This window comes from Heteronotia binoei, chromosome 5 (assembly GCF_032191835.1).
Source record: "Heteronotia binoei isolate CCM8104 ecotype False Entrance Well chromosome 5, APGP_CSIRO_Hbin_v1, whole genome shotgun sequence".
NCBI classification, from domain to species: domain Eukaryota; kingdom Metazoa; phylum Chordata; class Lepidosauria; order Squamata; family Gekkonidae; genus Heteronotia; species Heteronotia binoei.
In genome coordinates, this window is record NC_083227.1 from 5994418 (window position 1) to 6007242 (window position 12825).

At 47.6% G+C, this 12825-nt stretch overlaps 2 protein-coding genes across 2 annotated transcripts in view; one reads left to right on the plus strand and one right to left on the minus strand.

Moving 5' to 3' along the window:
* LOC132571595 (zinc finger protein OZF-like) overlaps positions 1-12825 on the minus strand; it is a 388663-nt gene that overhangs the window by 234359 nt on the left and 141479 nt on the right. The window lies entirely within an intron of this gene.
* LOC132570913 (zinc finger protein 208-like) overlaps positions 1-12825 on the plus strand; it is a gene marked incomplete at its 3' end in the record, with an annotated part of 122372 nt that overhangs the window by 85664 nt on the left and 23883 nt on the right. Inside the window, 1 exon segment of the mRNA XM_060237550.1 lies at positions 4884-6238. Within this exon segment, the coding sequence (XP_060093533.1) occupies positions 4884-6238 (1355 nt within the window).

Sequence of the window (12825 nt, forward strand, 5' to 3'; positions counted from 1 at the left end):
TGCAGAACCCATGCTGAGTCTTCCTCAATAACCCGTGTTCATCAATGTGCCTACTCATTCTGTCCTTGATAATGGTTTCTACCAACCACATTTTAAGAAGGATATAGACAAGCTGGAACGGGTCCTGAGGAGGGCAACAAAGATGGTGAGGGGTCTGGAGACCAAGTCCTATGAGGAAAGGTTGAAGGAGCTGGGGCTGTTTAGCCTGGAGAGGAGGCGGCTGAGAGGTGATAGGATCATCGTCTTCAAGTACTTGAAGGGCTGTCCTATAGAGGATGGTGTGGGATTGTTTTCTATGGCCCCGGAAGGTAGGACCAGAACCAGTGGGTTGAAATTAAATCAAAAGAGTTTCTGGCTCAACATTAGGAAGAACTTCCTGACCGTTAGAATGATTCCTCAGTGGAACAGGCTTCCTTGGGCTCTCCTTCCTTGGAGGTTTTTGAACAGAGGCTAGATGGCCATCTGACAGCAATGACGATCCTGTGAATTTCATGTGCAGGGGGTTGGACTAGATGACCCTAGAGGTCCCTTCCAGCTCTGTGATTCTATGATTCTAACATAAGAACATAAGAGAAGCAATGTTGGATCAGGCCAGTGGCCCATCCAACGCCCTTTGCCACACAGTTGCCAAAAAACCCAGGTGCCATCAGGAGGTGATGGGGGAATTTGGCTTCTGTACCTGTGCTTACGGGGGCATCTGGTGGGCCAGTGAGGAGAACAGGATGCCAGAGAGGGATGGAGGGTTTGGACTGGCACCCCCCAGGAGCTGTTCTCTCAAGAGCGGTTTCTGTCACGGCTCTCTCAGCCTCTCCTATCTCACAGGATGTCTGTTGCGGTGAGAGGAAGGGAAAGGGATTGTAAAATGTTCTGAGACCCTAAGTGAAGGGTGTGGTATAAATCCAGTCTCCTCTTCTTCTTTCCTCGAGGCTCCAGATGTCCTCAAGTCACTTGTGGGCCAGTGTGACACAGATATTTCAGGCCACATCATTTCCATCACCTCTCTCCCCTCCCCGCCTGACCTAGGTTTCACAGAAGTCTGAAATAAGTCAACAGCCTTTGTAATCCCGGAGGCTTACAGGTCCCAGAATTTAGTAAAAAAGGATTCAAAAAAATGTCGCAAAAGCTTTTGAGAAACACAGCTCTTTTCTTCATTAAAACTTAGATGAGTGTACAGAGGGCCAGGTTTCACATCTCTGGGAAGGGGGGTGCGCGAAGCAAGGTACAAACAAACAAGAAAGTGCCCTCCTTTCCTCCTTTGTCTCACAGGCAGTGGAGAGATGCTATTGAGTCACCATCTTTTCAGAGGTGTGGAAACGGCTGCTGCAGCTCCAGCCCAGGTAGGTGATCAGAGGGCACAGCCTGGGTACCTCCTCCTTTCTCAGCAGGGGTTTTGCTTCTTCACTTTCTAGAAGGTTTCCAGGCAAGAGAGGGTCTGCATGCCACTCCCTTTACCCATCCCAAGCTTTACATCCTGTACCTTCCCAGATGACTCCCTTCCAGTGGGCCATCTTGGTATAGTGGAGAGCCAGTTTGGTGTAGTGGTTAAGTGCGCGGACTCTTATCTGGGAGAACCGGGTTTGATTCCCCACTCCTCCATTTGCACCTCCTGGAATGGCCTTGGGTCAGCCATAGCTCTGGCAGAGGTTGTCCTTGAAAGAGCAGCTGCGGTGAGAGCCCTCTCAGCCCCACCGACCTTACAGGGTGTCTGTTGTGGGGGAGGAAGGGAAAGGAGATTGTAGGCCGCTCTGAGCCTCTGTCCTTGAAAGGGCAGCTGCTGTGAGACCCCGCTCAGCCCCACCCACCTCACAGGGTGTCTGTTGTTGGGGAGGAAGGGAAAGGAGATTGTAGGCCGCTCTGAGCCTCTGTCCTTGAAAGGGCAGCTGCTGTGAGAGCCCCCTCCAGCCCCACCGACCTCACAGGGTGTCTGTTGTGGGGGAGGAAGGGAAAGGAGATTGTAGGCCGCTCTGAGCCTCTGTCCTTGAAAGGGCAGCTGCTGTGAGACCCCGCTCAGCCCCACCCACCTCACAGGGTGTCTGTTGTGGGGGAGAAAGGGAAAGGAGATTGTAGGCCACTCTGAGACTATTCGGAGTGGAGGGCAGGATATAAATGCAATATCTTCTTCAATATCTTTGCCTGGAATGTCCTCTGAGGGAATCTTGTTTTTTTTCCAGGGTCCCTTTTCCTTGGAAGAGGTGTCCGTCTCTTTCACGGAGGCAGAGTGGGATCTGCTGGATCCGGACCAAAGAGCTCTGTACAGGGAAGTCATGCTGGAGAACTATGGGAATTTGGCCTCTCTGGGTAAGTTTCTTTTATAGGTGCCAAAGGTGTGAATTCCGCCATTGTAATGAGGCATGAATCAAACATTGAACAGCAACATCCGGTTTTGTCTCCTGTCCCGCTAGTTGCCTAGAGGCTACTATGGCCAGTGTTGTGGCCATCACCCAAGCTAGAGAAGGGATCCTGGACTGAGGTAAAGGTGGGATGAGAGGCCCTCAGAAAGACTCCAGAAGGGGCCGGATCTTCAGTTCTTTGTTGCCAGACTTTTCAACACTGCTTTCCCCTGGATGGGATTATGAAGATCTGCTCTGACTGTGATCCGGCAACGATCCGTCCCCCTTTCACTTGTTGGGATTCTGTGCTTTGATTTGGACCTTTTATTTTTTTATACTAGTAATAAGGCCCGTTGTGGGGAGAAATACAGAGGGTGCTAAAATCTGCTGTGAGCGCTGTGGCCTTGGGGAGGGGGCTGTGGGGGAGGGAAAGATAGAGGGATGCAAAGTATGTTGGGAAGGCAGCTGATGGGAAGGGACATGGAGAAAGGGGGGAAATATAGGGTAGGTTATTCTAACCCACCCCCACACCCCCCAAAAAAGCCAGAATGATAAGAGGACCTGTTGCAGGAAAAAATGTTACCTGGGCGTGAACTGGCAGACACTGACCAAGAGAGAGATCTTGGGGTCGTGGTAGATAACTCACTGAAAATGTCAAGACAGTGTGTGTTTGCAATTAAAAAGGCCAACGCCATGCTGGGAATTCTTGGGAAGGGAATTGATAACAAATCAGCCAGTATCATAATGCCCCTGTATAAATTGATGGTGCGGTCTCATTTGGAATACTGTATACAATTCTGGTCACCGCACCTCAAAATGGTATTATAGCATTGGAAAAAGTGCAGAAAAGGGCAACTAGAATGATTAAAGGTTTAGAACACTTTCCCTATGAAGAAAGGTTAAAACGCTTGGGGCTCTTTAGCTTGGAGAAACGTTGACATGATAGGGTGACATGATAGAGGTTTACAAGATTATGCATGGGATGGAGAAAGCAGAGAAAGAAGTCCTTTTCTCCCTTTCTCACAATACAAGAACTCGTGGGCATTCAATAAAATTGCTGAGCAGTCAGGTTAAAATGGATAAAAGGAAGTACTTCTTCACCCAAAGGGTGATTAACATGTGGAATTCACTGCCACAGGAGGTGGTGGTGGCTACAAGCATAGCCAGCTTTAAGAGGAGATTGGATAAAAATATGGAGCAGAGGTTCATCAGTGGCTGTTATCCACAGTATATATATATGTGTGTGTGTGTGTGTGTGTGTGTGTGTCTATGTATTTGTGTATTCTCACCGTTATTACATTATTGTATTGCAATATAGTCTTAGTAATTGTTGGGCACTATAATCATTCGTGCTTGTGTATTTATTCAATCCCCAGGTGGGGGAAGGGGATCCCCCAGTTTGGAGACCCCCTCCATGCTTCAGGGTCATCCAAAAGGAGGTGGAGGAGAAATGTCTGCTGGGCACTCCATTGTTCCCTATGGAGACCAATTCCCATTGCGTATAATGGAGAATTGATGAACGGGTATCCGGGGCTCTGCAGGAGCTGTTTTTTGAGTAGAAGCACCAAACGTGCAGCATAGTATCCGATACCTCTCCTGAAAACACCTTCCAAGTTTCAAAAAGATTGGACCAGGGGGTCCAATTCTGTGAGCTATAAAAGAAGCTGCCCCTATCCTTCATTATTTCCAATGGGGGGAAGGCATTTAAAAGGTGTGCACTCCCTTTAAATGTGAATAGCCAGAACTCCCTTTGGAGTTCAGTTATGCTCATCACACCCTTGCTTCTGGCTCCACCCCAACGTCTCCTGGCTCCACCCCAATGTCTCCTGGTTCCACCCCCAAAGTTCCCAGATATTTCTTAAATTGGCCCTAGCAACCCTAATAAGCGTAGAGGTAACACAAAAGGTGCTAAGTTGGAGCAGGAACGTTGGAAAGATTAGCCATTAGTTGCTAGCCAGAGATAGAAGGCATAAGCAATACTTTACCTATGAACCTATTGTTTTACCCATTCCATTGCTGGGTGCGGGGGAAAGACAGGGGTTTGCCTGGAGGATGCCTGTGTTGTAACCTTATGCAGTTAGACAAGCCCCCGGGCAAGTTCTCTGGTCTTTGCAGAGAGTGTCTTCACTTGGCCTGTTTCTGAGAAGGAACTTCCAGTTCAGCTCAGGAAATGGGGACCCCACTGCCTGTTGGGCTGCTCCCATAAGTTTGGCAGCACCTCCTGGTTACAGCCCTTACCTGCTCATCCAGGTTCTAATGCTGTGTCTCATTTTGTTCCAGCAAAGGTTGATCAGACAAATGAAGAGGGTGAAGAACTTCATCCACATTTGCCAGATAAAGTTATTAATAAAGACTTGAAAGGAAATGTCAGGAATCAAGGCAGACCCAAGAGAAAGAAAGATAGCCGTTTGGTTGAGAAGAGAAATGGAAGAAAGCGTAATGTACATTTCCCCAATATAACGGAGATGAGTGAATACATTCACTTCAGATATAAACCACAGATTCTTGTGAAGCAAAGAATACAAAGAGGAAAGGAATTTGTTGCATGCTCAGAGTGTGGAAAGAGATTCAGTCACAGTTCCCAACTTCAGCGGCACCAGAGAACTCACACAGGGGAGAAACCTTTTGAATGCTCAGAATGTGGAAAGAGATTCAGTCGCAGTGGCAGCCTTCAACTGCATCAGAGAACCCACACAGGAGAGAAACCTTTTGAATGCTCAGAGTGTGGAAAGAGATTCAGTCACAGTTCCCAACTTCAGCGGCACCAGAGAACTCACACAGGGGAGAAAGCTTTTGAATGCTCAGAGTGTGCAAAGAGATTCAGAGAGAGTGGCACTCTTAAACGCCATCAGACAACCCACACAGGGGAGAAACCTTTTGCATGCTCACAATGTGGAAAGAGATTCAGTCGCAGTGGCAGCCTTCAACTGCATCAGAGAACCCACACAGGAGAGAAACCTTTTGAATGCTCAGAGTGTGGAAAGAGATTCAGTGACAGGAGATGTCTTCAACTGCACCAGGGAACCCACACAGGAGAGAAACCTTTTGAATGCTCAGAGTGTGGAAAGAGATTCAGTGACAGGAGATGTCTTCAACTGCACCTGAGAATTCACACAGGGGAGAAATCTTTTGAATGCAGAGAGTGTGGAAAGAGATTCAGTCAGTGTAGCAAACTCAAAATGCATCAGAGAACTCACACAGGGGAGAAGCCTTTTGAATGCTTCGAGTGTGGAAAGAGATTCACTCTGAGTAGCAGTCTTCAACTGCATCAGAGAACTCACACAGGGGAGAAACCTTTTGAATGTGGAGAGTGTGGAAAGCGATTCAGTCACCGTAGCAATCTTCAACAGCATCAGAGAACCCACACAGGGAAGACACCTTTTGAATGCTCAGAGTGTGGAAAGAGATTCAGTCACAGTGGCACTCTTCAAAGGCATCAAAGAACCCACACAGGGGAGAAACCTTTTGAATGCTCAGAATGTGGAAAAAGATTCAGTTGCAGTTTCCATCTTTGGCGGCACCAGAGAACTCACACAGGGGAGAAACCTTTTGAATGCTCAGAGTGTGGAAAGAGATTCAGCACGAATGGCAATCTTCAAGAGCATCAGAGAACCCACACAGGGGAGAAGCCTTTTGAATGCTCAGAGTGTGGAAAGAGATTCAGTCGCAGTTGCACTCTTCAACGGCACCAGAGAACCCACACAGGAGAGAAACCTTTTGAATGCTCAGAGTGTGGAAAGAAATTCACTCTGAATAGCAGTCTTCAACTGCATCAGAGAACCCACACAGGAGAGAAACCTTTTGAATGTGGAGAGTGTGGAAAGCGATTCAGTCACCGTAGCAATCTTCAACAGCATCAGAGAACCCACACAGGGAAGACACCTTTTGAATGCTCAGAGGGATTACAGGTCCTTGTGCAAGGTTCTTTTTAATTGCATGTAAAATTCACATTGTTACATTATGTTCCAAAGCCAAATTTTTATTGCTATTTTATATACCTTATTTCCTACCGTTATCTTACGCAATATTTGATTATTTTGAAAATATTTTAGCTTTGTTTTTTAGCTTTTGTAAACTCTTTCTGATTTGTGCTGGTCGTCGACCGTATTAAAATTGAACGAATGATGCTCAGAGTATGGAAAGAGATTCAGTCAGAGTGGCACTCTTTAACATCATCATTGAACCCACACAGGGGAGAAAACTTTTGCATGCTCAGAGTGTGGAAAGATATTAAGTCAGAGTGGCACTCTTCAACGGCACCAGAGAACCCACACAGGAGAGAAACCTTTTGAATGCTTTTGACCTTTAAGTTTTGGCTGCGCCTTTTATTTAATTCTGATCAGAATTCTTTCACCTTTTTGATGCCGATGGACCATCATGCATCCAACTGGTTGACCCTGATCCAAAAGAAAATCATATCCATAGGAATTTCCTTGGATGCATTTTATCTATCCTCTGCTTCTGAGGTATTTCAATCCATCAAACGTAGACTACTAGATATCCAGTTGCAACGTCTTACCGAGGCAGCTTGGAAAACTTGCTCCCTAAGCTATCTGGGTTTATCCCAGATTCCTGGGCTTTTAGCTCCCTATTTCCTCCTTTTAACTGATCCTCACCAAAGAAGAGCATTCATGCTGGCTAGATTTAATGCATTACCATCGGCCATCCTTTTCGGAAGATACCACAGAATCCCCCGCAATCTTAAGACGATGCCCTTGTAGTCAAGGAGTCATCGAAACTGTCCCTCATGTTCTTTTGGACTGCCCTTTTTATAGCAGTCCACGTGCAAGATATCTAGATGCACTGCTTTCTGACCATCAAGACCATTCTGACAATGCCAAGGTTCGTTTTTTACTCCACAGGAAACACAACTTTGTCACCACTCATGTTGCTTGCTTTTTACAGGTTGCGATCCAAATCAGAGAGGCTTTGACTCATGCATAGCCTACTGCTATTTTATGTCATTTAACTTTTGTTGGTTTTTAAAGGTTTTATTATATTCTATAGTGTCACTGTTGGTTTTAAAGTATACTGTATTCTTGTATTAATGCCAGTAAAGGTCTATGGTATTACAATAGGACAACAATAGGAGTCCTTAGAGTGTGCAAAGGGATGAAGTTGGAGTAGCACTTTTTGAAAAGAGCTAGGAATTGACGGAAGGAGAAACCATGTAACCCCTTAGCCCAGGAAAAGTCACAAGAAAAACACACGCACATACCACATAAAGCATCGAAATGATATAACTTCTTGTATAAAACTTTAATTTGTGGGAAATCTTATCCCAGCCAAGAGGAAACGTTACAGTTGGCCAGACTACAGAAGGAGCTTTATCTGTGTCTGAAGCCCTCACGGAGATCCCACAAGGGAGAAAGCAAAGGTGAAGTAGATCTGCAAACTCTGCCAGCTGAAGTAGATCCAAGATCTGTCTCCTTTAGCAGAGAGGATTCCGCACAAGGGAGTGTTATACGTTTAAATGGCCTAAATTTGTTTTAACTTTTCATTGTGAGGCCTCACTCTAGGCCTTCTCTGCTTCAAGAGGTTGAAACATTTGTCTCTGTGCTGAGACAGGAACACAGGAAAGAAGTGCTGTTTCAGGAAGACCTTTCACATTGCCAGAATTAACAGCTGGATGCAGGTGAGACGGATCTTCTCCGGTACAATCTTGATCGTTGGGCTAAGGAACTTTGTCTAGGGTCCAGGAACTTTTAGTAAGACTTTGAAATACGAACGTTGTGATTAATAATAATAAGTTTTATTAGATTTCCAGAAAGAAAAAGGGGGAAGTGGAAATAGAAAAGCACTATGAACATAGTCCATTCTGCACGTCAATACGTCATTAAAATAAAATATTTTTACAATATTGTTACACGCTTAACATTGTATCTCCCTAATCTATCTAAAATATTATAAGGATTGTAAGTCTTCGTTTAAACTATCTGCTTTGGATTGTATTTCTAATATATATAGTAGAAAATAGAAATAAAAGTTCACACCAGTAGATCTTAAGTATCTAACCACACATGTAACTTCTCCCAATATTTTCTTGCTTCTTCCTTGGATTTCCCGGCAAGTAACTGAGATAAATAGTCCATCTCTGCTGTTTCCAGTATTTTCCCCATCAGCTCCAATCTTGTAGGAATTTCCTGAAGTTTCCATTTCTGTGCAAGTAAAATCCTAGCTGCTGTATTAATATGTGCCATTAAGTGTCTTGTATAATCACTAGGATATGTATTCAATAAAATTAGTTCTGGTTTGAATTGAATCTGCATCTTCAAATTCATGCACCATCTTCCAATAGTCTTTTGTCATCTCACAGGTCCACCACATATGGTAAAACGACCCAACATGTTTTGTGCACTTCCAACACTTACTAGACATATTAACATACATCTCAGAAAGTTTCTGGGGAGTTACATACCATCTATAAAACATCTTGTACAAGTTTTCCTTAAAAGCTATTGACTTAAGTTAATTTAATATTAGATTTCCATAGCATCTCCCATTCGTCTAACTTAATATTACGACCTACATTCGTAGCCCACTGGACCGTACGTTGCGATTAGTAATTAATGATCACAAGCATTGCCTGTGATAATCACTGCCAGATATGTAAAAAAACAAGAATTGTTGCCGGAATCTTTTGGTGAGATTCATTGAAAAGAGAGGACTGGACTTTGGGAATATAGAGATTTAGAGAACTGTAGATGGGGTCAGGGGTGGGGAAGGGGAATGTTTCATTGGTGGGGAAAAGGTGCTTTTTGCTCAAATAATTCACAGGCAGAGTCAACCAATATATCTGTATCCCTAGTTCTGCCAAGATTTAGTCTTGCCTGTTATATTTCTGTTAAGCGAATAAAGCTTTCTGTGATTCAGTAATCCTAGAGGCTATCATTGATGACGATTGTGCAGTACTTGGCATAAGAGGACTGTGGTCTGAACTCTCTGCTCACGACCTGAGTTCAATCCCAGCGAAAGCTGGTTCAGGTAGCCGGCTCCAGGTCGATTCAGCTTTCCATCTTTCCGAGGTCGGTCAAAGGAGTCCCCAGCTTGCTGGGGGGGAAGCGTAAAAGATTGGGGAAGGCAATGGCAAACCACCCCGTCAAAAGCCTGCTGTGAAAACGTTGTGAAAGCAACGTCACCCCAGAGTCGGAAGCGACTGGTGCTTGCACAGGGCACCTTTCCTTTCCTTTTCCTGGACCATTCTAGGGGATCTCTCGGTTGTCTTCTGGCCTCTGCTTGACGGTCACCTCTCCAGGACTTTGTTCTGGTTTTGCCTCTGGGGAGCTCCCAAGAGGGAGGTCTTCCACCCTGGCTTTTCCCACCCAGCATTTGAGTGCTCCTGATTCTCCCCTCGGGTCCCAGGGTGGGCTAAATGAGATCTCTGGGACAGGGCAGGACAGGAAGCCTTTCAAAGACAAAGAGGAAAACCCCTGGGGAGGGTCCTTCTCAGAAGGGAACAACCTTTCCGAGGGGGAAATCCAGGTCTAAGGGGGGGAAGTGCATTATTGGGGGGGGGGTCACCATACCTTCACAGTGGCCTCTGGCAGCCAGCCCCACCTTGGAATCACCAGCTGGGTTTTACCCCACTGCTAGGGTTGCCACGTCCAATTCAAGAAATATATGGGGACTTTGGGGGTGGAGTCAGGAGACATGGGGGCGGAGCCAGAAGCAAGGGTGTGACAAGCATCATTGAACTCCAAGGGAGTTCTGGCCATCACATTTAAAGGGACCGCACACCTTTTTAAATGTCTTCCTTCCACAGGAATAATGAAGGATAGGGTCAGCTTCTTTTGGGGCTCATAGTATTGGACCCCCCGGTCCAATCGTTTTGAAACTTGGGAGGTACTTTGGGGAGAGGCACTAGATACTATACTGAAAATTTGGTGCCTCTACCTCAAAAAACAGCTCCCCCAGAGCCCCTGAAACCTCCAGATCAATTCCCCATTATACCCTATGAGAATCGATCTCCACATAGGGAACAATGAAGTGCCCAGCAGACTTTTCCCTCCTCCCCCCTCCCCCGCTTTCTGGCCACTCTGAAGCGAGGGATTGGCCTCTCTACTCACGAGTCGCAGCCAACTTCTTCCAAGTAACACAGACACCCCATTCCAAGAGGAAGCCTTTCAATCGGAGGCTGAAGCCTCCGGAGGTTGAAAGTCACATGGTGGCTGTGGGGGCGGGGCTCCCCCCCCCCCCGCTGGCCAGCTGACTGGGGGCGGGAAGGTGCCTGGGAAAGCGGGAGACCCCCCCGCTGGGACCTGGGGATTGGCAAGCCTACCCACTGCATTTTGGGCCCCCCCCCCACCCTTCAAAGTTGTGTTTTAAGAAAAAATGTAGTTTCTACGAGGGTCCTGTGTGGGTGGAGACGGCCCTGGAGGGGGGGCGGTGGAAGAAGAGGAGGGGAAAGCCCCCTGTCTCCCCTCCTCTCCTGCTGGGCATCCCACTGCCCCCCTCCCAGCTCACCCTTCCTGGGGAGGGTGATGCCCCGTTCCTCTTCCACCTCGTAGTTGACCCGGCAGAAGGCGTCCACCTGGGCCCGCGCGTAGTTCATCCAGTCCTTCTGGCTGTTGGGGTACCGGGCTTGGGGCTGGCCCAGTGGGTCAGGGCCTCGTACCAGCCGCGGCGGCTGTCAAAGCGCAGCACCTCCTGCAGGCCGTAGAAGGGCCTACCCAGGAGCCAGACCTCCCCTCGAGTCCTGTTGGCGAAGTGGCACTCGGCCTTCCACTGGAACAAGAAATGGGCAGCTGCAGGGGGGGGGGGAAAGCAAGTCATTCCAGCCCAAAGAGTCCCCCAGCTGCCCCGGCCCTTCACCAGCCTCCTGGGGTGGGTTCGCCGAGCTGGTTCCCTCCTAGGTTTTTTTTGGGGGGGGGAGTGGAAGCACTGACTGGACCCTGAGAGTCTCCCCCTCCCCTGCATCTGAAGCAGCCTCCAGGCCCGGAAGCAGCAGGCAGCACCGTTTGGGAAGCTGCAGGAATCATAGCGTCGGGACCTCCAAGGTCATCTAGTCCAAGCCCCTGCACAATGCAGGAACTTCACAAATACCTCCCCCTAAATCCACAGGATCTTCATCGCGGTCAGATGGCCATGTAGCCTTTGTTTAAAAACCTCCAAGGAAGGAGAGCTCACCACCTCCCGAGGAAGCCTGTTCCACTGAGAAATCACTCTAATCGCTCTAATGCTCAGGAAGTTCTAGAGTTGGAAGGGACCTCCAGGGTCATCTAGTCCAACCCCCTGCACAATGCAGGAAACTCACAAACACCTCCCCCTAAATTCACAGCATCCTCATTGCTGTCAGATGGCCACCTAGCCTCTGTTTAAAAACCTCCAAGGAAGGAGAGCCCACCACCTCCCAAAGAGTCATAGAGTTGGAAGGGACCTCCAGGGTCATCTAGTCCAACCCCCTGCACAATGCAGGAAACTCACAAACACCTCACCCCTAAATTCACAGGATCTTCATTGCTGTCAGATGGCCATCTAGCCTCTGTTTAAAAACCTCCAAGGAAGGAGAGCCCACCACCTCCCAAAGAGTCATAGAGTTGGAAGGGACCTCCAGGGTCATCTAGTCCAACCCCCTGCACAATGCAGGAAACTCACAAACACCTCCCCCTAAATTCACAGGATCTTCATTGCTGTCAGATGGCCCTCTAGCCTCCAAGGAAGGAGAGCCCACCACCTCTCAAGGAGGAAGCCTGTTCCACTGAGGAACCGCTCTAATGGTCAGGAAGTTCTTAGACTCATAGAATCCTAGGGTTGGAAGGAACCTCCAGGGTCATCTAGTCCAAGCCCCTGCACAATGCAGGAAACTCACAAACACCTCCCCCCAAATTCACAGGATCCACATTGCTGCCAGATGGCCATCTAGCCTCTGTTTAAAAACCCCCAAGGAAGGAGAGCCCACCACCTCCCGAGGAAGCCTGTTCCACTGAGGAACCACTCTAATGGTCAGGAAGTTCTTAGAATCATAGAATTATAGACTTGGAAGGGACCTCCAGGATCATCTAGTCCAACCCCCTGCACAATGCAGGAAACTCACAAACACCTCCCCCCTAAATTCACAGGATCTTCATTGCTGTCAGATGGCCACCTAGCCTCTGTTGAAAAGCCTCCAAGGAAGGAGAGGATGGGTGCAAGATGCTGACCCTTTCGTGTAGCTCCCTGTTTGTCAAATTATGCATCGCAGATCTCTGAGCAGAAACCGCCTTCTGCCCCTTGTGAGGTTGTCAGCATCATTTTTCCTCTTTCAGAGAGGGCATCTATTACAGCCCTTCAGACCTGGGGAAACAAAGTTTTAAATCCTCCCTTCACCATGAACTTCATTTGGGCCAAATTCAGGTGGGCAGCCGTGTGGGGCTGAAGCAGCGGAACGAAGGTCGAGTCCAGGGGAAACTTTCAGATCAATGAAGTTTTATTCGTGGTGTGAGTTTTTGTGTGCACAAACGCATCCTCAGACACAATGAAATGGAAGTTTCTGAATCACCATCTTCAAGTCCTTGAA